The 23,452-nt window shown below is 35.5% G+C and overlaps 1 protein-coding gene across 4 annotated transcripts in view; it reads left to right on the top strand.

The window, feature by feature from the left end:
* The first annotated feature begins 590 nt into the window (after positions 1 to 590).
* The window catches only part of LOC149802581 (alpha-L-fucosidase-like), a 34,268-nt gene continuing 11,406 nt past the window's right edge, over positions 591 to 23,452 (top strand). The window contains exons 1-8 of one of the 4 annotated variants that reach the window (XM_089951856.1): positions 591 to 705; positions 7,944 to 8,303; positions 9,522 to 9,628; positions 10,037 to 10,164; positions 12,218 to 12,351; positions 15,714 to 15,811; positions 18,397 to 18,529; positions 23,093 to 23,263. In XM_089951856.1, coding sequence (XP_089807982.1) covers positions 7,954 to 8,303; positions 9,522 to 9,628; positions 10,037 to 10,164; positions 12,218 to 12,351; positions 15,714 to 15,811; positions 18,397 to 18,529; positions 23,093 to 23,263 — 1,121 coding nt within the window. In that variant the 5' untranslated portion in view covers positions 591 to 705; positions 7,944 to 7,953. Of the gene's footprint in view, positions 706 to 1,086; positions 1,151 to 1,199; positions 1,325 to 1,495; positions 1,643 to 7,943; positions 8,304 to 9,521; positions 9,629 to 10,036; positions 10,165 to 12,217; positions 12,352 to 15,713; positions 15,812 to 18,396; positions 18,530 to 23,092; positions 23,264 to 23,452 lie in introns of those variants that run through there. The other 3 variants (XM_089951855.1, XM_089951854.1, XM_089951853.1) reach the window with 3 other exon arrangements.

Consider the following 23,452-nt stretch of genomic DNA (forward strand, 5'->3'; position numbering starts at 1 on the left):
CTCCGTCCGCCGTATGACTGAGTACTTGGACAAGATATGTAATTGTTGTTAAATCGGTCCCAGGAGGTGCAAATATCCTGGACATAAATAAAATTAATTAGTCCAGGACAAAATCAAAACACTCGTACCTCTTAAGAAGTAAGATCATACTCGAGATTGTTGTAATTTTTTTTTTTTTTGTATGTCTACGTCTATGTTCACAATCCAGCTAAAGCTTAAAATCCTTTACCTATCTATTATAGTTGGGGGATAGATTGTGTCTATAAACACTAACTGCCCCTGTCTTGCTCTTGTGAGATAGTGTTTGTATGTATGTAAGTGCTGAATGTGTGTAGTAGCTCTAGTGTTTTAGTTACTACATATGAAGTGTTAAATAGTATGCATGGAGTAGTAGTTATCAGAACTGCTTGCTGGAAAAGGTACTTGTTATATAGTATATAAAAAGGTATGTGTTGGACAATAATAAAAAAAAGTTTTTGTATATCAAAATGTACGCATTGGACATTATATTAAAATTCGCGTTCTCGATGGTATATAAAAATTGTGTGCTGGATAGTAATCAATATGTATGTGTGAGATAATATCAAAGTGTGTTCACTACCTTTCTCAATATGGAAACGGCCTACAACAAAAACTGTTAACATAGGATTCCCCGTTTGTACCATAAATACCTATTGACCGGTTTGACATAGCAATTCCTGTACGGTACGTACCCGGACTGTCCCATATTGAGTTTAACTCAGTGTAACAACGTAGCCCCATTTGAGGTCAACCACTTTTAATAATAATAACAATGTAGTCTCATGTAGGATTTTCCGTGCAATGTGTCAACCTTCCATGTAATGTTAATTCCCGTGAATTGTCACACATTACATATGGTTTTTGACAAGGATTGCCAGGAGCTTCCCATGATTAGTAATTTTTCCTCCACCAAATAAACTAGCCCACCATGTATGGCGTTAAAGCTAACAAAACCACACACGCAAACGCACACCCACCCCAATACATGAATAAGTATTTGACTTCCGCGTAAACAATTTGCTTGCCAATACGCATTCGCCTAACCGGAATTACTCAGTGAGCCATTTGAGTGCCAAATATCTCTCTCTAAAAGAGTTGGCTGCATTAAATCTCACAGATACCGAGAATAGTATGTATTCCTGCATATATTCTCTCTTTCATCTTGTAAATGACTATAACGTATGTTATGCACATATATTTTGTCTGACAGGTTAATTATCACCTCTTAAATACCGTGTTAATGGGACACACAGGGTGTGGAAAATCGAACTCAACTGGAAAGGACCAACACTTTATTTAACGGGTGAGGCAGCTTAAAGAAAGTTTTCCGTTACCATATACTTTTGTATAAAAAAAATATTCTTGTACTGATTTTTAGAAGGAGACAAATATATTCATATAGATAACAGTATCTGATAAAAACAATTGTATTGAGGTAAAGAGCGAGAAAAGATATCCCGGCTTGGAAGAAAATCTATGGTACCCCTGAAAATGAAATGGCCAATCCTGAACAAGGCAGTTGTCTTGTCTTGCAATATTGCTAATAACGCCACGATTTAACTTGAGCTGTAGCCGTTTTCCACCGATAAACTTCTTCTTGAGTAGCTAGCGATCTTTACAGGTATGATTGCTCATTGCGGAGTTTCTCCTGGAGATTGTTACATGGTCTGTTCCGTGGAGGGATTGCTAAATGGAAAGTAGGCGTATCCCCCCCCCCACCTCCTTTGAAAGCAAAAACAACCAGAATCTGGCCCTGAGTTATAATAGTATGTATGCCCTGGAAACGCGCTGCATTAGTTAGATTAGCACATATGACACAAACATTGTGGTAGGTCCTTGATTTGCTTTAATTAAAAAAAACCAAGTGAATATTTTTCGGGTCCATGTGATACACATATTTAAAGGAGCAACCTTCCAACTACACGAAGACAAATTAGGAATTACATTTCATAATAACAAGCATTAGTTCAGTGTAGCTATTTTACAGAATGTAAACAGTAATATAACTATTTAGTTTCATAATTTGGGGGTGGGGGTACATGAAAAGATTCTGCTTCAGTTACGTGCAGCGTTAAATTACAAAAGCATAATGGCTGGCAAATACACATTTAAGATATTCTCCTTCCTCCAGTTTATAATATTTGATTAAAATTCAATGCCAAGAAGTCATTTTATATGAATAAAATATATCCTGTGCTTACATGCAGTGTTAAAATATTTTGGTTAAAATAATGGCTGTCCAATACAACTTTAAGATGCTGTTACATGCATACTGATTTTAATTATACCAGGACAAAGACAAAACTATACAAAACATACTAAGCTCACATATACGATAATTGTAAATACATTAGAAGTATGTAATATTTAAGGTATCTTCTTAAAGGGAGGAAAATCCATCCATAACCATGCGTAAGTGACACGAGCCAACATTTAGGCCAAAATTAGCTACAAGCATATTTATAAAGCTAAAATCTAAAATGCTAAGCATGCAGCTAATTAAGGTAGCAGCAGCAGATTTTTTACTTGTGTTTACCTATGGAGCAAATTACACAGTAAGCTCCCAGACCAGGTGTTTAATAGGGATTTAAAACTGTTAAAATCTGAGGGTGTTTGTAAATTACTGGTGAAAGAATTCCATAATTTAGCTGCTGCGTAAGAAGGTTTTTAAACTATAATATTTAAGTATGTTCGGCAATTCTTATTTAAAATTTTGAATACTTCATATGTTTTGGTCTACATCCTTTGGATGTGGAGAGTGATAAATCAAGAGTTCTGAGTAAGGTTTCTATAAATCAGTGAAGACGAATCTCAGAGCTGTATCATGGAGTTTATCAAGTTTGTTCATGTTAGTGAGACTGCTGAAAATCCAACTTAGGAGACAGAAGTTGAAGTTTGCCATAATAAATGTTTGGTACTCAGCCAGACTTCCTTCAGTTGTAAGGTATTTTCCAATTCATTTGAGCACATTTAATTGTTTAGATGCTTTCTGATTAATTTCTGAAGTGGCAGTGGCAAATTTATTCTTGTCAAGGACCCATTTCATCATCTCATCAGAATGTTGAACAGCTCACATCGACCAAAATAAGACTATCTTGTTTGCAGTTCAGTCCTCTAGGTCATTAGTAGTATATTATTCCAAAAGAAGGTGGAGGCCCCAAGTGGTCTAAGGTGACATCTTCAGAGATAACTTGCACATCTCATCTCGGTCTGCACGAGTTCAAGTCTCTGCTCAAACAACATAGACATGTAAGAAAGCTTGCCAGTTACTTCCTGTTGGTCAGAGGTTTATCCTACTGCAAGCATAATGTATCGGCAGATTTGAGTCTAGGCGATTTGTTAGGTCTAATCCATAGAACAAAAAATATAGACCCTTATCTGCTGGTGCATTATTCTACAGCAGATCAGGATCTTTGTTGTTTTGCAGTTTGACTTGACTTATAAGCAAGTTTATACAGGAAGCTCTTGGTGTGAAAAAAGGTGTCAAGAGCTATACATTTTTTGTAGGAAAGCAGAGTTAGAACCAATTAAGACTTTAGAGGAAACCAAGGATATTAAAAGAATATCAAAGAGTATGACATTTTGTTTACGGATTTAGGAAAAACTTTCAGAAATAAGCAATATCCTGGTCTTTCTAAATTTGTATATCTAAGGGAACTCCTCAAAAACATAATTACTTTAGACAACTCAAGAAATCAAACAGTTGATCAGAAAAAGGAAATCTTTTCAAAGGGCAAAATAAATTTGCAAGTAATAAGAATTTGCAAGTAATAAGAATTTGCAGGTAATAAGGAATTGAACATTTCCTAGAATGTAAGTATTTTGTTGAACTACAGATCTTGCAGCTTATAATGACAACCTTGAAGACATGTTTGGTATTACCTCACAAGGCCAAAACTAGGATACCTGTAAACATAATTAAAATTTTCCATTAAAATTTTTATTGAATTTAATTAAAAATTTACTGCAGGACTCCAAATTCATATATCCACTTAGGGAAAAGAATAGTAACTAGTTAGAACAAGCAGATGTGATAAAACCAAGGTATTTAATTGTCAATTTCAGTCACTTTTACACCAGTCACTCCTTTAAAATTGCAACAGCTCTGCCAAGTTACATTAAATGAAGGACTATCATAAGACAGACCTGAGAACCAAGACATGCCACATGAATGCCAGAGCAAATATCCTTCTATGCCAGACATTAATACAGACTTAGGTAGCATCCTTAAGCTTTCAGAAAATGCTAAACCTGTCGGAGTGGCTGGCCCAGATCCTATGGAACATATAGTAATGAAACAGATCGATTTTTCATTCATTAATCTGGTAATCTTCCAAAAGTCCAATGAAGCTGGTAAAATACAAACAAACTTGTATCATCATCCCCATTGTTTAAGAAGGGAGATAAAAGTAACCAAACTTGAAAATTTCAGCAGACATATTCAGACCATCATGCAGCTTATAATGACAACCTTGAAGACATATTAGGTTAAACCTCTCTAGGTCAACACTATGACACCTGCAAACGTAATTAAAATTTTCTATTAGAAAAGTTATTAAATTTAATTTAATAAAATTAAAAATTATTACTTCTCAAATATCCTTCAGGACCTACAATATGGATTTTGAAGGGAAAAGATCCTGTGAGATAGTGGAATTTTATATATATTTAATTTGTATTTGTTAGGAGTTTTTCTCCATGATCATATGCTATGTGTCATTGTATTTTGGACTTGACCTTGTCCAAAATCAAGATCACTGTTATCTGACCAGTAAGTTTTAGTTTGTAAACAAATAATGCATTGTTAGTATTTCTGTATCAGTGTGGATTAAATATTAGGATCATTATCAATGGAAGTAACATATTTATCTTAATCTGAGTCCAGGACATTGGAATTTCCCCCTCATGAATCTAGTCTTCCTGATGTTTCCCATGTTCTTTATTATAATTTTAGTAATAGACCTAACCTTGTCAGCGACTTAAAATATTCTATAAATGAACTTTTGACCCTCATCTTGGTTCTAATTTTGTGTCTTAGGTTTTTTATATATGATATTGTTTTTTTGAGAAATTAGTCATTCTTGCATTTATATCTTTAGCAGAATCAGTCTTATTTTTGTGTTCAGTATTTCTATTTGGCTGGATTATTTATTCAAGTTATTCACTGTAAATACAAGTGCACATCTATTATACCCTTGGACTGGAACATTAATTTGGAATCACATTGATTTCAGACAAGAAGAACATTTTTGATTATATTATTGTGATACATCAAAAGACCTTTAACACATTGCCATACTACAGACCACTGGCACATTAGCATATTCAAGACTACAGGCATGTCAACACATTCAGTATTGGAATTTATTTGGAATACCACTGGAACTCTGTAGGAACTTAAAAATTTGGACATGTGATAAATCTTTAGGACTATCTGGGATTTAATTCACATTATTTTAAGTTCTTTTTTAATTTCACTTTGTATTTTAAGGAAATTAATTATTTGTTGAATTTTACAAAACTTGTTAGTTTTTGCACGTTCTGTTACTTAGTTTAAGACCTTTGAATCATAAAAGGAAGACCTAGCTGACACAAAGGCATCAAGCAGGTCTTAGTCTTCTTAATTTCAATTAGGAATTTATAAGATAAGCCACCCTAAGCTCATTTTCAAACTCCATCAATGATGGTTTTACAAGGCAGTGCATGAAACTGAATTAGGGCTATTGTTTTTGTTACACTCAAAGCATTGTTCGTGAAGACATCTCATCCAGTGAGGTACACATAACATCTGGGTTTGTCATATGCCTTATTCTTGTAATGATATAACTGACCTGCCTGAAAACATATAATACTGCAGTTTGACTGTTCATTTGTAATGTAGAGGACTGTAACAAACTCCAGATTTACAACTATGGGAAATAGAATTTAATCTTGGTAGGCACCAAGTCCTATTCATTTCTAGAACCATGCTACCAAATAGACACAAATATTTTCTGTTTTGGTCAGTTTGTAGAAGAATTTAATAGTGATATATGTCAGTGTAGGTTCTCACAAAGATTAGGGTTGTTATTGTAGGGTTTAATGCCATTTTTCAGCACAAGATATCCTATACATGGTGGCCAGTATAACTAGTGGAGGAAGAACCACCAACCCACGAGAAGCTACTGCTAAGCTTTCTCATGTACCCACATTAGCCAAGCCTGAGACTCGAACTCAAGCAGACAGAGGTGAGATGGCAGTAATCCAGGATGGTGAGCACTTTAGACCACTCAGTCACTAGGGCCCCCCCAAAGATTAGGGATATTAACAGATTCCCCACAAGTACAGATAATACACTGGGTGCATCCTTAAAACAAAGCACGAGAGGGAAATGCATACAAGACAATGGTGAAGCCTCTGGTCAAGCATGTTTCTTCTGTCTAGAACCCATTTAAATAAAAGGATGCACAAAAAACACAGATCTGCTAGTTGGGTCAAAAACAAATGATCACCCAGTTATGGCGTTAAACAAATGTTTGTCAATCTTGGTTGGAGATCAGTGGCAAACAGGTAAGCCGATGCAAGACTTGACATGTTTTACAAAATTTACTCTGGTTTAGTTTCAGTAACCCCACCATCATGTCAAACCAGATACATGCACCTTCTTTTTAGTTGCCAATTAACACAGTTGTGAATTAGTCAATAACTCACTATCATTATTTTTTTCCTTTGATCATTTTGCACAGTGGAACTGACTGCCTTCTATCCTGAATCTTTTTATGGGCTAAGTTTGTACATTAAACTTATGCAGAATTTAGACAAATAATGGTTTTATTGTTTTTGTCAGTAAACGTCTTTATTACAAAATTGTCCTGTTGATAATGAACGTTGTGCATGTTTTCTTTAATGCCATATATACTTGCTTCTAAGATGAGTTCAGCTGCAAAATGCACAGATCCAGATTTGCTGTCACGTAATATGCAGGCAGATCTGGGTCTGTGCAGTTTGTTAGGTGTAATCAATAGAACAAATATTATAGACCCTGATCTGCAATCACATTATGTTACAGCAGATCTGGATCTCAGTTGTTTGCAGTTTGACTGGACTATTAAGTGAGTATAAAATGGTAATTTAATAATCGATATACTGGTATAGCACTCTCACACACCTGACACACACCTGTCACACACCTGCACATAATACAGTACTTGAAAGAATGTGTTGTACTATAATTAGGTAGATGACAGACAGTAATCTGATCATCATGGATGTTTATTAATCTTTACACTTTATAACAGCTCTGGTTTTAAACTATGTAACAGTAAAAGCAAAAACCAACAAGTTTTGTATAAAAAAATCAGTAATTTATTTCCCCAGAAAGTTAAAAATATGAAAGAACCTACATTATTGCAAAATAAAAATCCCACATAATCCTAGAATTTAAAACACAAGTCCTAATGATTAAAGTTCTGAACAAATTTGAGTATTATTCTATATAAAAAAATCTAATGCTGGAAGTGTTGATGTACCTGTGATGGCCTGTATCATAGCAATGTATCAGGTCTTTTGTTGAACCACAATAAAACAATCCAAGAATATATCCTTGTTTGAAATTTCATTATACAGAATTGTATGTAGACCATCCTCCAACGAATTGCACTATGACCAGTTATAATATAATAAAATAATAAAATCTATCATAAAGCACCTTGGGCTCTGGAGTTTTTGTTACACCTTTAAATGAAATTATTCTTTTATGCTAATTTAAACTTTGCAAATGGAAGAGATCCATGGATCTGTTTTATATAACATTTGAAATCATTGGCAGAGTGATCATGGTAGATCCAGATGTACTAGAGCACCATGTGATAGATCAGTCTGTGTTGTTCACAGAGGAATGTACACTGTTAGATCTTAAGCCAGTGTCAATTTCTCTGTTTCAGTTCCCACGGAATGAAGTCTAGAACAGTGCTATTCATCCTTGCTCTGGGTTTGATCTTGGTGTGTCCTGCTGCATCAAGATATGATCCCAACTGGAAATCCTTAGACTCGCGTCCACTTCCCCAATGGTATGATGATGCCAAGTTTGGTATTTTTCTCCACTGGGGAGTGTACTCTGTCCCTTCATACCGTGGAGCATGGTTTTGGGAAGAGTGGCAGGAGGGTCATGACAAAGACATCATTGAGTTTATGAGAAAGAATTACAGACCTGACTTCACATATGCTGACTTTGCAGCGGACTTCACGGCAGAGTTCTACAATCCTGATCAGTGGGCTGACATATTTAATGCAGCTGGTGCAAGGTCAGGTATATTTAGTTTATGCTGATTGTACAATAAGCTTTCATATTTTACACATTGTTACAGTTTGTGTGGTGCTGTCTTAAGCTGGAGGAAACTTAAGAAAACCAACAAGTACCATAGATATGTTGAGGATCAAATACATCAGATCACATACTAAGTAGCCTAGCTTTCTCAGACCTTTTGGTTTAGTGGTATGCACGTCTGATTGTGATACAGCTAAACTGGATTTGATTCCAGGCAGCAACTATTAAACTTTCTTTCCCATCCTGTTATATTTTAAAGGATCCTGTCCAGTTCTCAGTAGCTGTTGGCCAAACATAGAATGGGTTTCTACATCTGAGAGGTGAATATTGGTGACATTTGAGGACAGAGAACAAAGGGAGTGGGTACGAGTGTAGGGTTTTGGTTCTTTGAGTCCACTAACTAGCTAGCCAAACTGGTCTTGACCTTTAAGTTGGGTCACTAGTAATATTTGTGCCTGACTGGGAGACAGATGAACTTGGTTCAGGTTCTGATGGTTAATGTTGGACTTTCTCTAGCACCTCCTGTTACAGATGGACTACTCTTCTACACCTTTTTCTCACAAATGTTCAGTGACCCAATAAGAGCACACCCACCACTGTACTTTAGAGTTAATGTCTTGCTTCTAATTTAGTCTCTCACTTCTAAATTAATGTCTTGCTTCTAAATTAATTTTACTTCAAAATTAATGTCTCTATGAAAGCCTGCAGTTGTGCATAAAGTATAACCAGTACATATTTACATAACTCCTGAAATGCTTAGAAGTATACAATGTTTAACATGATAGTCCAGTGAAAGATCATTTTAAAACTTGTCCTTTTTTGATTTTGCAGTCACAGAAACAATAGGTGCAAAGCTAATAAGTGCATTTCTAATACAATGCCAGTTTTAATTTTTTTAATCTAACTTAGTGGAAACGTTTAATTAAGAAAGAATAGTTTTCTTATTAGAGTGTTTTTTTGATACCCAATGGGTCACAGGTTCAAGCTTGAGTGCTACATAATTGATTTGTGCACTCTTGAAGAGGATACTTTGTCCAAAGTCTGAGTCTTGCATCTGCTGTGGCGGAAATAGCTGGTTACAATAGTGTTTAATGTTGAAATGAGATACAGTGTTCACTAAAGACTATTGTTATTATTGGTGATATTGTTATCATTTTCTAATTAAGTCAAGTGTTGGAATGTTTTCTCTCCATAGGTATGTAGTGTTGACTTCAAAACATCATGAAGGTTTCTGCAACTGGCCATCTAAAGTGTCCTTCAACTGGAACTCCATGGATGTTGGACCAAAACGAGACCTTGTCGGTAAGAAGTAACATTCTTGACATTACTACCACTGTACATTTTGTTAGAAGAAATTAGGTTATTACTTTGTATGTTAGAGATTTTGGTAATAAAGAGTGAAAAGTTTGCCTTATTAAAAATGTGTTTGAACCAAACTTAAATTATGTGGATTGTCAAGAATTATGGGTAACATAAAAGTGAAGTGCAAAGATTAACAGTATGTTTGATACGTTCCATTAAATTATACTTTTTTTGAAACACAGGCATTATGGAACATAAATAAGGAAGAATAGAATATGAAAGTATTTGTATGTAAAAATTTGAAGTAATTTATCTGGACAAGTCATTGGCTTCATTTGCATTGTACTTCTGTAGATATCCATATCAGTTTGGAAGAGGTGTAACTTTAATTACTTTTATTCAAAACAGGAGACCTTGCTGCAGCCTTAAGAAAGAAGAGCATTCACGTTGGCCTTTATCATTCTCTATTTGAGTTCTTCCATCCTCTCTTCCTCCAAGACCAGGCCAACAATTTTGCCACACAGGACTTTGTGAGGGTATGTACAGTATAGTGTGCTTTTCCTTAATGCTCACTTCGCTTAAACAACAGCCTCTTTTATCCAACTAAGATCTAAGTCACATTCTATTTATTCCTACTATATATTAAATCACACTATATTTACCATGTATACGTGTTTATAAATCAAATCCAACTGCAAACATAAACTCTGATCTGCCATTGCTTAATGTGCTGGGAGATCAGGCCCTCTTTTGTTTGTTCTGCTAATTACTCTTTGCCAACTGCATAGTCCCAGAACTATCAGCGCATTATGCGATGGCAGATTTGAGTGTGTGGTTTGCAGTTGGATCTGACCTATATGTCAGTATATTGGGTAAAAATCAGCCACCTCCCTTACCCAGCTAACATGTATCCATCCCATCAGTGGCTGCATAAGGCAGTCTGCTTTTGTAAAATGAAATCTTACTGTGCAGATCTAAATTGCATTATTATTATGACATCACTTTTTTCCTAGGTGTTTCATAGCACTATTATCTCTTGGAGAAACAAAAATCTCATACTTGCAACTTCTGGCACTTATCAAATAACACAAAATGAAAAATGCTTGTACAAAATTTTTACTAAATCTTGGGAAATCACTGCCAGATTTGAAGTTAATTGGTATGCTGGAATTATTTCACTGTTATTATGGATGCTTGTATTATAATATCATTAATGTTGTCGAGTATTAGAATTGCAATGTAGTGAGTTATTTTAGTAATTAGTAATTAGCAAGTTATCTATGTAATTGATATATAATGAGTTATTTTATTTGTGGAGAAATTTTGTGAGTCAGACGGCAAACTCCAAAAACAATTGTGTTCAAAATTTACTGTGCACTTAAATAAATGTGTTCAAAATTTTATAATTTGATGAAACTTGGGAGGGAAACCCAATGAAAATGTCCTCAATTATATTTAGTGAGAACATGTCAGTAATCTTCATTTTCTGTATACATAATAGTTGTGGCTCAACAATAACTAATATAGAATCTGAAAACTTGATTTTTTAATAAGGATAGGGTGGGGAGCACCCAGTCTATGAGACTGGTACATAAGTTGAGTAAATTAAGTAATGTCATGATCAATTACTAGCATTTATTTATAACTACTATTAATAGTGTTCAAGAAGAGTTCTATCCTATCAACATCCTATCAACCACTGTAGCAGATATGAAGGACTACTCATGCCATGCACCTCAACTGTATCGGTGAAATAATACACCTATGCCATGTGACAATATATATTGCAATGCAAAACTGATGATACAAAACATTATCCATGCACATATCAGCTTGAAGGTCTTGTCTTATTTAGAAGGGTTGTCATTGGTAGGGTGGTGTCATTCCAGATGTATAGACATATTGGTTGTATTTCCAGTATGCTTAAGACATTAAGTGTCACAGAGATTGCAGACAAGCAAAGACTTTTCAGTTGTTCTGATGCAATCTTAGCCTTGATGGATACTTTAAAACAGAAGACCTACTTGTTGTCGGTGATTCTAATTAACTTATTCAGCAATTTTAGGCTGCTTGATTCAATTCCTCTTGGTTATAATGCCATTTATTTTGCACTGCATGAATGTATCGCAAATGTTTTTAGTTATTAGTATTAATCAGTCAGACCTATCACCAGTTCCACACCCATACTGCTACATGAGTTCCTTTGCATAGAGAAAAAGTTGAAACTCAATTCTTACAGGTGCAAAATACCTCACTGCTGAAGATTAAAGTAACTTGTATAAAGTATTCAGTTTCATTAATCTCCATTTACTTTCGTGCAGACTGGCATTCCGATGATCGTATAGTTAATTAGTCATTGTGACTAATCCTCATCAGAGTTTTGTGTAATGGTAAGTAATTAAGCATATGCTGAAAAGACATTTTTAAATGGGATTGATGTTGCCTCTGTTTGTCCACACTAAAACTCAGGACAGAATTGTCATTGCTATGAACAGTTTCTATTATTATATAATTGTTGCACCCAACAGGAATCTAGTAAATTTTGATATACTATAGCTGCTTATTTTTATTTTTTGTATTCCATTGAAGATCAAGACCCTTCCAGAACTGTATGAGCTGGTAAACTGGTACAAACCAGATGTGATATGGTCAGATGGAGATTGGATGGTACAGGATACCTACTGGAATTCAACACAATTCCTGGCCTGGCTATACAATGACAGGTAGGAAAGATCAATCAGGGTTTGCAAAAATCCCTTATTTAAAAAATTGGGACTGTGAAAAATTATCCTGTGCCATTTAAAATTTCAAATATTATGCTAGAATATTATGTTGTTGTTGTAGGGTTTAACACCATTTTTCTGCACAAGATAGGCTATATATGGCAGCCAGTATCACTGGTGGAGGAAGAACCTGGGAATACCCCGGGAAAAACCACTGACCCATGAGAAGCTACCAGCAAGCTTTCTCACATACCCACATTGGTCAAACCCAAGACTTGAACCCACGCAGACAGTGGTGAGATGGGAGTGATCCGTAACAGTGAGTGCTTTAGATCACTCGGCCACTCAGGGCCCCATAATATTATCTTAAATATGTATTTGTGTATTCTCTCAGCACATCTGTTTGTGGTAAGTTGAAAACTTTAGGATTTTTTCAATCCTGTCAGTCACACAAGTATGCATCTGCTTACAAATCTATTGTTGCCTTTACTGTGTGCACACCCACACAAACACACCCACACACACACACACAGAAGTGTGTGTATAGTTATATATATATAGAGAGAGAGAGAGAGAGAGAGAGAGAAAGATACACCACTCCCTCTATAACTTGCAAACCCACTTATAATGCAGGGCCAGGCATTGATCCCATTTTCTAAACTAGAAAATATTTCTAAAGTTATTGGTTCCTATTTTTTTATTGTGAAACAAATCGTGATCAGAATTTGTAACTGAAATTTTGATATATCGCTTGTATTGGCACTGAAAATGTTGGATAGTACCTGGTAATTTAAATCAGCATCATAAAATTCTTAACTTTTAATAAGAATTCATATATTTTGTTAAATTTTCTTTCCAAACAACATTCTCTGTACACTGTAAATGACAATGGTCGATGAAATTTCAATAATAAAAATTTCACTAACACCTATTTTGTTGCAACACTTTAATAAAGTTTATTCAAGTGAAATTCATGTTTTTGTTCTATATTTAATTTAATTTTAATGTAATCATCATAATTGCAATATGATCTCTTGTATTTTTATGAGACACATGTCAGTCTAGCATCACGGCTCTGTCCACAAGCATTTCTATGAGAACTTAAGTGTTGGCTGTGTTTTAGTCTCTGACTTGCAGAGGTTTTTGTTGTGTTGATGCATTGAGATAAAAGCAGACCTGCTTTGTATTATCACACTATTTATGTCTTTTGTATTAAGTCAAATAAAGGAAATGAAAAGGCATGCAAATCCTACCTGCATAAGATCTTGCAGGCATGGTTTTGTGTCAGGTCATTTTAGTTGACCAATCATACACTGTTATAAATATTATTGTATAAGTAACAACTGAACTGCCTTAAATTATTTTTGTCATTCACAAAGGTGATCAAAGATAGCAAGGCAACCAAGTGAAAATAGTGCCTGGTGAATTCAAATAGATAAATATGATTCATTATGGAATTGGCAGAGATTTGCTTAAGGATGAGTAGAAGTTTCACTATTACTTGTGCTGTGCATAAATTTACATCATCATTAATTCACTAATAAAACAATTTAAAAGAGTGAGTTTCATCATGGATGTTTTTTTGCATAAAACAAATGTCTTAATGTTTTTTTAAATAAAAGTGTAATCTTGTTCTGTTGTACAAAAAGCATCATTGTAATGCACAATGTTTTGTAGATATTGCTTGTACACAGTGAGTCACACGTGATGTTATATGCTGAAGCCTCATGGAAATGTTTTTCACGATTGTTCAGAGATAGTTTATCTTGAAAATAAAGGTAATTTATACTAAAAGCAAATAATTTCATTAGAATAAACTGTTTATTGACAACTATTCCTAGCATGATTATAAACAAGTATTCAACCAATAAACACAGTGCTGCTACCCAACCTCCACTAACACTCTTCTTGATGTCTAGCCATGATGACATCCCCATCTTAATTTTTCAGAGGACCCTTGGTAACGTGCACCCTCACTGATGGTGTTGTCTGTCTGTCTCTCTGTCTCTGTTTGTGTGTGTGTGTGTGTTTATATATATATATATATATATATATATATATATATATATATATATATATATATATATATATATATATTACTATACATACGAAATTCCATTATAATCTATTAGTATCATATACATATATTATAAGACGTATTTGTTCTGTAAACAGGGATCGTGCTGGGCTTTGCTAATGTCTCGAATTGTGTTTTTTTTCTTTCTTATTGGCAACACAATATACCGTCTGAAGAATTTTTTTTCAACTACATTTTTGGCTGTTGAAAATTGATATACAGTCTTGGGTTTGGAGTGGAGAAATTCAAAGGCATGATGACAGGAAGCCACAAACTTGGATATAAAATTGCATTGAAATATATTGTTAAATAAACAAATCCTTTGTTCATATTTACAAACCACCCTAAAACGGCATTGTTATATCATAATCCACTTATGCTGATGCCTGGCCTTAGTATTGGATACCATAATATAACCAAAATAGTCGTGCTACAATTTACCACCTCTGAAATTGACAATAGCTATAATTGACCGGATGATGGCAGTATCTTTTATAGTTAAAAATGTACCAGAAAAATGAAAAATTTTGTTTGCTGAAACTTCAGAGACAACTGATTACCTTTGAAGCACCAATGGTTCTATATATATATATATATATATATATATATATATATATACTAAGCAAATGAAAACAAAATTCTGTCTCAATGTTTTACAATTATTCGATTTTGCCGCAGCAATAACAAATAGACATTTCTTTGGTCCTTCAAGCAGAGCCTTTAGCTGTGCCTTCAGTTACACATACACCTTCATCAAAGCAAGCCAAAGACCTTTGATTAAAGGAAGTCAGCAACAAACTTAAGTTAAACTTTGTATTATTTGTCATCGTGATTGGAACATACTTTTTGTGCCATGAACGTTTCCTGTTTGCAACAAAAAAGTTCATGCTTATCATCGATACCAATGGCAGTGTAAAACCCAAATTAAAGCCCCACTATTTTGAAACGATAGATATCTGGTGATCAAGTTAATTGAAGGTGGGACCTCTTGCAAGAATGTTTGTTAAACGTTTTAATTTGTTCACATGTTTTTTTTTCCCTATGAATAGCCTCATTCCTTTGGTAGCCTCAGCGTCATGGTAGTTGTCTCTGGCTGACCAAAATCTAGGAAGATTTAAGTTACGTACATGTAGCATATCAACAACTATGCAGCCGTGTCCTACTAGGATAATCAATATCGGAATGAATTGTTTTGTGAAATGTATTTCTTGTCAATGGGATATAGATTAAACAAGGACTGCTTTTATCCATGTCTAATACATTCTGGTTTGTCTTCATGTTTTAGCCCTGTGAAGGATACAGTTGTGACTAATGACCGATGGGGCAATACAACTACCTGTTTGCATGGTGGTTTTCTTACATGTACAGACAAATTTACCCCCAGTAAGTCTTGATACAGATTTTTGATAGTCTGAAATGATACTGTGTAACAGAAAAATAATACTGAAAGAATTTAAATCAAAATTAAAGTAAAACATGATGGAATGGGTTTTTTTCTTTGTTTTTTTTTCTTCTAATTTTTCCAAATGCTCATTATTGTCCAGAATACCACTAAAGAAGAAGAAAATATTATTATTTGGATAACTAGCAATGCTTCTTCTAAAAGGTACTGTTGTTTGCTTTTCTAATAAAAAGTCAGTAACAACTGTGCTGTATATAAACTCACATATACATTGGATCCAAGTGCATAGATCCTGATCTGCTGGTGTATCAGGATCTGTGATGCTTGTTCTGTGAATTGCCCCTAACAAACATGTTAGATCCAGATCTGCCAGGACACTATGCAGTGGTAGATCTGATTGAATCCAGATCTACCAGGACACTATGCAATGGTAGATCTGATTGAAACCAGATCTACCAGGACATTATGCAGTGGTAGATCTTATTGAATCCAGATCTACCAGGACACTATGCAGTGGTAGATATGATTGAATCCAGATCTACCAGGACACTATGTATTGGTAGATCTTATTGAATCCAGATCTACCAGGACATTATGCAGTGGTAGATCTTATTGAATCCAGATCTACCAGGACATTTTGAATCCAGATCTAAGAGGACACTATGCAGTGGTAGATCTGATTGAATCCAGATCTACCAGAACACTATGCAGTGATAGATCTGATTGAATCCAGATCTACCAGGACACTATGTATTGATAGATCTGATTGAATCCAGATCTACCAGGACACTATGCAGTGGTAAATCTTATTGAATCCAGATCTACCAGGACATTATGCAATGGTAGATCTTATTGAATCCAGATCTACCAGGACACTATGCAATGGTAGATCTGATTGAATCCAGATCTACCAGGACACTGTGCAATGGTAGATCTGATTGAATCCAAATCTACCAGGACACTATACAATAGTAGATCTGATTGAATCCAGATCTACCAGGACACTATGCACTGGTAGATCTGATTGAATCCAGATCTACCAGGACACTATGCATTGGTAGATCTGATTGAATCCAGATCTACCAGGACATTATGCAGTGGTAGATCTTATTGAATCCAGATCTACCAGGACATTTTGAATCCAGATCTACCAGGACACTATGCAGTGGTAGATCTGATTGAATCCAGATCTACCAGGACACTATGCATTGGTAGATCTTATTGAATCCAAATCTACCAGGACATTATGCAGTGGTAAATCTTATTGAATCCAGATCTACCATGACATTCTGCAATGGTAGATCTTATTGAATCCAGATCTACCAGGACACTGCAATGGTAGATCTGATTGAATCCAGATCTACCAGGACACTATGCAATGGTAGATCTGATTGAATCCAGATCTACCAGGACACTATGCAGTGGTAGATCTGATTGAATCCAGATCTACCAGGACACTATGCATTGGTAGATCTGATTGAATCCAGATCTACCAGGACACTCTGCATTGGTAGATCTGATTGAATCCAGATCTACCAGGACATTATGCAGTGGTAGATCTTATTGAATCCATATCTACCAGGACATTTTGAAACCAGATCTACCAGGACACTATGCAGTGGTAGATCTGATTGAATCCAGATCTACCAGGACACTATGCAGTGGTAGATCTGATTGAACCCAGATCTACCAGGACACTATGCTATGGTAGATCTTATTGAATCCAGATCTACCAGGACATTCTGCAATGGTAGATCTTATTGAATCCAGATCTACCAGGACACTGCAATGGTAGATCTGATTGAATCCAGATCTACCAGGACACTATGCAGTGGTAGATCTGATTGAATCCAGATCTACCAGGACACTATGCTATGGTAGATCTGATTGAATCCAGATCTACCAGGACACTATGCAGTGATAGATCTGATTGAATCCAGATCTATCAGGACATTATGCAATGGTAGATCTGATTGAATTCATGGTGCAGTTGGATCTTACTTGCATGCAAGAATATTCTGTATTTATAAAGTGAAAGTAATATGACATTTATATGAACATTGACTACTTTAATTGTAAATTTTACATCTTTATATGATAGTTCAAATAACCTGATAGTTAGTATATATTCTCCATTATAAGTTGAGCCAATCAGTAAACGACAAAGATCTTGCTTGTTCTACCAAGTACTCCTAACGAGCTTCACAGACAGATCTGAAGGCACATTTTGGAATGGCAGATCTGGGTCTGTGTAGTTTGCAGTTTGACTCAACTTATAAGCAAGTAAATCTGGAACAGTAGTTAAGTCAAACTGATTAAAATTTCCATTTTAAGTTTTTGTTTATATGCATTAATTACTTCTTGATCAGATGGTTTTCTTTACTTAGACTGATTCTAGATTTCATCTGCACAAGGCAATGTTATTTTGTACTTGTTATTTTTAAAGATTTATCAAGCAACAAATTGTAAAGGTTAGGAAATAGTCTAGATAAAGTATTGCATAAATTTAGGGAGGAAATTAGTTTTATTTGTAGCTGTTTTTAATATTTTGTTATGTTATTGACAGAGGTTTTGGTGAAGCGTAAGTTTGAGAATGCGAACACAATGGACAAGTACTTATGGGCATACAGACGTGATATCACGCTCAGTGATGTACACACCATGGATGAGCTTACAGAGATGCTCATTACAACTGTAAGGTAATTATAACTTACGAGATTTATGAAGTTTTTATTGAAATTCTGCACTTCTGCTGTTGTGCAGTATTTCTTCCCCAAAATGAATTCATATTGTCCAAACAAATGTAGCAACTGTTTATCATAAACTCATCTTATTCTACCAAAGACTGAGTAATGGAAGAGAATACAGTATTGGAAGACAGTTTTCTTGCGCTCTCCTCGCAGTCTCAAGACTTTGCTTGAACATGTCCAGATTCATTTTTTCTGAGTAGTGTATAATATTATGCAACTTAAGGTACAAAACTATAACAGTCTCAATATTTTCTCAGCCCATCTTTTTTGTTCCCTGCTTTTTATGGAAAATGGTGATATATGTCCATCAGTCTGTCCATTCCATTTGTTTCTGCACAATAACTTCCATAATTATTAATGGATTTTAACTAAATTTTGTTATTGGAAGATTTTGGTTGATTTCATTTGTTAGCATTTTATCATTGTTTGTCTGAGCTATGTTCCCAGATTGTTGCTTTGAATTTACTGTGTTTTCAATGGAGAATATCACAAAAGTACAGGCTGAAATTAAGGAATCAGTGATGTTGTTGGGGGGGAGTCTTCTTCCACATAAAATGCAGAATACCTGAATTCTATACATTTTATTAATGAAGCACTTGCGACTTCTTTATTCAAGCATCTGTGGGATTATGATTTAGGTGTAGCCCACTAATTTAATGTTTTAATGAATTGTTGACCATTAAAATGAATTAATGGGATTTATGATCACTGGGAATAACTGCTAAAAGTCTTCCTAGAAATGGAGGTATGATTTATGAACAGGTTGCAAAAATTATGGACAGGACTGTCATTCTCACAAAAACTCCCATAATTATTATTTTATTATTGGATTGAAGCAAAATATTTTTGGCATCTTGATACTGATGAAGCCTGGACTGAGTTTGATTGTCGGCATGGCCCCATGCACTGTACTTTATACTCACTTAGAAGTCCAACTGCAAACTTCACAGACCCAGATCTGCCATTGCATAATGTACTAGCAGACCTTTGTCTCTGCAGTTTTTTTTAGAGCAATCAGTAGAACAGACAGCATAGACGCTGATCTGCAGGAGCATTATAATACTGCAGATAAGGATCTTTGTTGTTGGCAGTTTGATTAGATTTACTGTAATGTCTGTACAAAATCAGTTTGCAGCTTGATATTGAAGAGGCCTTGACATGGTTCCATTGTCGGCATTCTGTGTCACTTAGTGGCTATGGCCACTGATTGTCAGACCCATCCAGATTCATTCTGTACATACACAACTCCCTTAAGGGATTATAAACATATTTTGGAGGAACCAAATTAAAAGCCATTATCAGGGATGGTCCTGGCGTTTAAAAAGCTGTCGCAAAAAAAATCGCCAACCTCAATATTTTGTCGCCAATTTTCAAAAAGTGTCGCCAAAGCAAGTAGTGTACATTTTTCCAAGTGTTAATTTAGTCTATTAATGTAACAGGCAATGAAAATTACAAAAGATGGGTTAGTTAATACTTTAATTACAACAAGCATTAACAAAATGTTACAAAGTGTTACATGAAGATCCGTCGCGATTTTAGGGCTGCCCACTTGTTGAATGCAGTTTCAAAGTCTAATTTTTCACATCTGTACATGCTGATTCTCATTAAATTCTCGAGAGATGAGATGCAGAGCTTATTTCTGATGTCAGTTTTTATGAGGTTCATCATACGGAATCTACGTTCACAGTCTACAGTGCTGACAGGTGACACTAGTAGTCTCTCAGCAGCACACACACACCCCCCACACCCCCCACCCCATGGCTAGCTTCACAAAGCTTGTAGCGAATTGCTTCCTAACTCCCAAGAATGACCACTGAATGCTGTATAAATTTTCTCCACAAGCAAAATAGGATCTCCATTCCCACGAATGAAACGTACACGAGTCAACACCTGGCAATACTGGACCGTATATATAAGCATAAATTCACACCCAATTTAGGGATTCTTTCACTCCTGTATTTTGAGAAATAAATAATTATTATTAATTATTATTATTAATTATGCAAAACTGTTATTTGTTTTTTTTGCTATTTCTTGTTGCGGAGTTTAAGTCTCTGCAGCCGTAACACGGGACTGATGGCAAAAGGAAAAGATCAATGAGTAAAATGCTCCACTGGTGACAGATGTAATTGTGATTGAGATTTTTTCCATTTGCTTTGTATTTATACACGGTAGTCGGTACTTCAAAGGTTATCAGTTTTCTATCAAGGTTCAGCAAAACTATTGTATTGGTATATGTATAAAAAACCAGAAGGATTAGCCATACAATTAATTGTATCTGTTCTATTCGCGTCTTCAGAAGTCGGTCAGTTGTAGGTATAGTGCGGTAGCATGATTGACTGTATCGCAGCATACAGTCCTCAGCCCAGATGTCAGCATAAGCAGATTATGATGTAACAATGCACTGTAAAGATGGGGTTGACAATAAGAACAAAGGATCGTTTGTGTAACAGATTGATTCCAATGCATTGCTTAGTCAAGTTTGTGGCTTCCTTTCGTTCTGCCTTTTAATTTATCCAGTCCAAATCCATGATTGTATGTACAAGTTAAATAACCAAAAAGTATGTCGCCAAAAAAATCGCCAGATGGGATATTTTTGTCGCCAATAAGGAAAAAAAATCGCAATTTGCGACATTGGCGAAGCCCAGGACGATCCCTGCATTATTAAAGCCAAATTTGATTGTCAGTAGTTGTAAGTATATCATGCTTGTTGTTGTTGTTGGGTTTAACGCCATTTTTCAGCACACTATAGGCTATGCATGGCGGCCAGTATTAATGTTGGAGGAAGAACCCGGGAAAACCCTAAGAAGAACCACTGACCCACGAGAAGCTACTGGCAAGCTTTCTCACATACCCACATTGGCCGAATCCTGAACTTGAACCAACGCAGACAGAGGTGAGATGGCAGTGATCCTTAACGGAGAGTGCTTTAGACCACTCAGCCACTCTGGCTCCCAAGTATATCATGTAACATTGCTTCCAGCATAGTTGTGGCCTCAGACTCACCAACTTCCCTTTCTGTGCAGTAACTCTTGGTACGCAGTGTTTTGTTAATATCACCTTAGCTTACTTTAATTTTTCAGCAGTCAATCTGTATCATTGTTTTGCATGGTTCTGGTCCCTGATAATTGGATATACTGTTAGACCCATCATCTTTTGTTTCCACATAACAATTTCCTTGTATTTTTATAACTTGCTGAATGTGGGACCCACGTATTATATGCAGCACTCGATATTGATAGAACTAACGCAGAATTTGATTATCAGCTTCCATTTGGTAGAGTTATGGCTGCTGACTGTTGGATCCACCTTTCGTATTCAGCTTTATTATTGTCTGTTCTGTGTCATTAGTACCGTATGTACTCACTTATATGTTGATGAGATCTCATGTGGTTTGCATTGTCATTGTTCTGCCTCATTGGTATTGTCTTCCTAACCAATGTGTCTTAGCTGAGTTGTCACCTAGTCCTTTTAAATGCTGAAATACACTTCCCTTCTTTTAAGAAAAGCTGGGACATCAATTCCCTGAATTTGCTTGGTTTTAGTCGTTGACCAAATTTGAAATACAGCTTGATATTTGTTAGATTTTGACAGAGTTCGGTCATAAGCATTCTGTGTCATTTACAGATTTATGGTCCTTGACTGTCAGACTCAGCTACTTTTGTTGTGTAAATGAATGACTCCCATGTTGGATTTTAAATAACCTGAGTGGGCAGCTTGATATTAATGAGACCACATTTGAGTTGATTGTAAGTTGCATCAGTACCTCATCACCAGGCTTCATTCATTTTGAATGGAGCAGCCAGCTTGCTTTTCAGCACAGTAACTCTCTTGGAATGCAGCTTTGTTGATATTGCATTTGGTCTGCTTCATCATTTAACATAGCTGTGGTATCTAATTGTTAGACCATCCCCCTTTTACTACTTCTCAAGAATTTCCTTAGTTGTTTTTGTTGCATTTCAAGAAATTTATATGCAGCTGTTTATTTTATAACTTATGTGGGACTTAATTATCACTTTTCAGTATGATCATTTAAGAGCAGCTATGGCTGCTGAATGTAGGACACAGATTTTGTATTCAGCTTTATTTTGATGTGTTCAGTTGTCTGTATACTATGTCATTAGTACCTTATATACTAGCTTATACTTATACTCGAGTCAAAATGCAGACAACAAAGATCCTAATCTGCCATAACATAATACACCTGCAGATCATAGTCTATCTTGTTTGTTCTACTGATTACTCTTAACAAGCTGCACAGACCCAGATCTGCCAGCACATTATGTGACAGCAGATCAGGGTCTGTGCAGTTTGCAGTTTGACTCCTAAGTGAGTATATAAGGTAATTTATTATATCATCATTGTTACCAAACTCTACTGAACAAAACTACACACCCATACTTAATGAAAAGCAGGGAACATCATTTCCTTGAGTTTTCTTTTTAACAATCCAGTTTCTGGATTCATTATGTCAGGGTTGAGCATTCTGCAACTATCAGTATTTCTTTTCAGCTGTGGTGGCAATCTGCTTCTGAATGTTGGCCCGACTAAGGATGGTCGAATTGTTCCAATATTTGAGGAGCGTCTCCGACAGATGGGACAATGGCTAGGTGTGAATGGGGAAGCGATCTATGAAACCAAACCTTGGAGATATCAGAATGACACCTACAATCCAAATGTGTGGTCAGTAACAAGAGTATCCATCAAAATTATACAGTACTTGACCAAAAATAAATAGATTCACCTGTCATTCAGTTCTTGCATGAATTTCAAACTGAGCCATGATTAATTTTATTTCAGGCTTTATATTTGAATAATTATGTAATTGCAGCTGAATGAGAGTTAGTCAGACAATGTAACAATAGTTTCAAC

The sequence above is a fragment of the Sinohyriopsis cumingii genome, chromosome 3, assembly GCF_028554795.1.
Source record: "Sinohyriopsis cumingii isolate HCF-2022 chromosome 3, ASM2855479v2, whole genome shotgun sequence".
NCBI lineage: Eukaryota > Metazoa > Mollusca > Bivalvia > Unionida > Unionidae > Sinohyriopsis > Sinohyriopsis cumingii.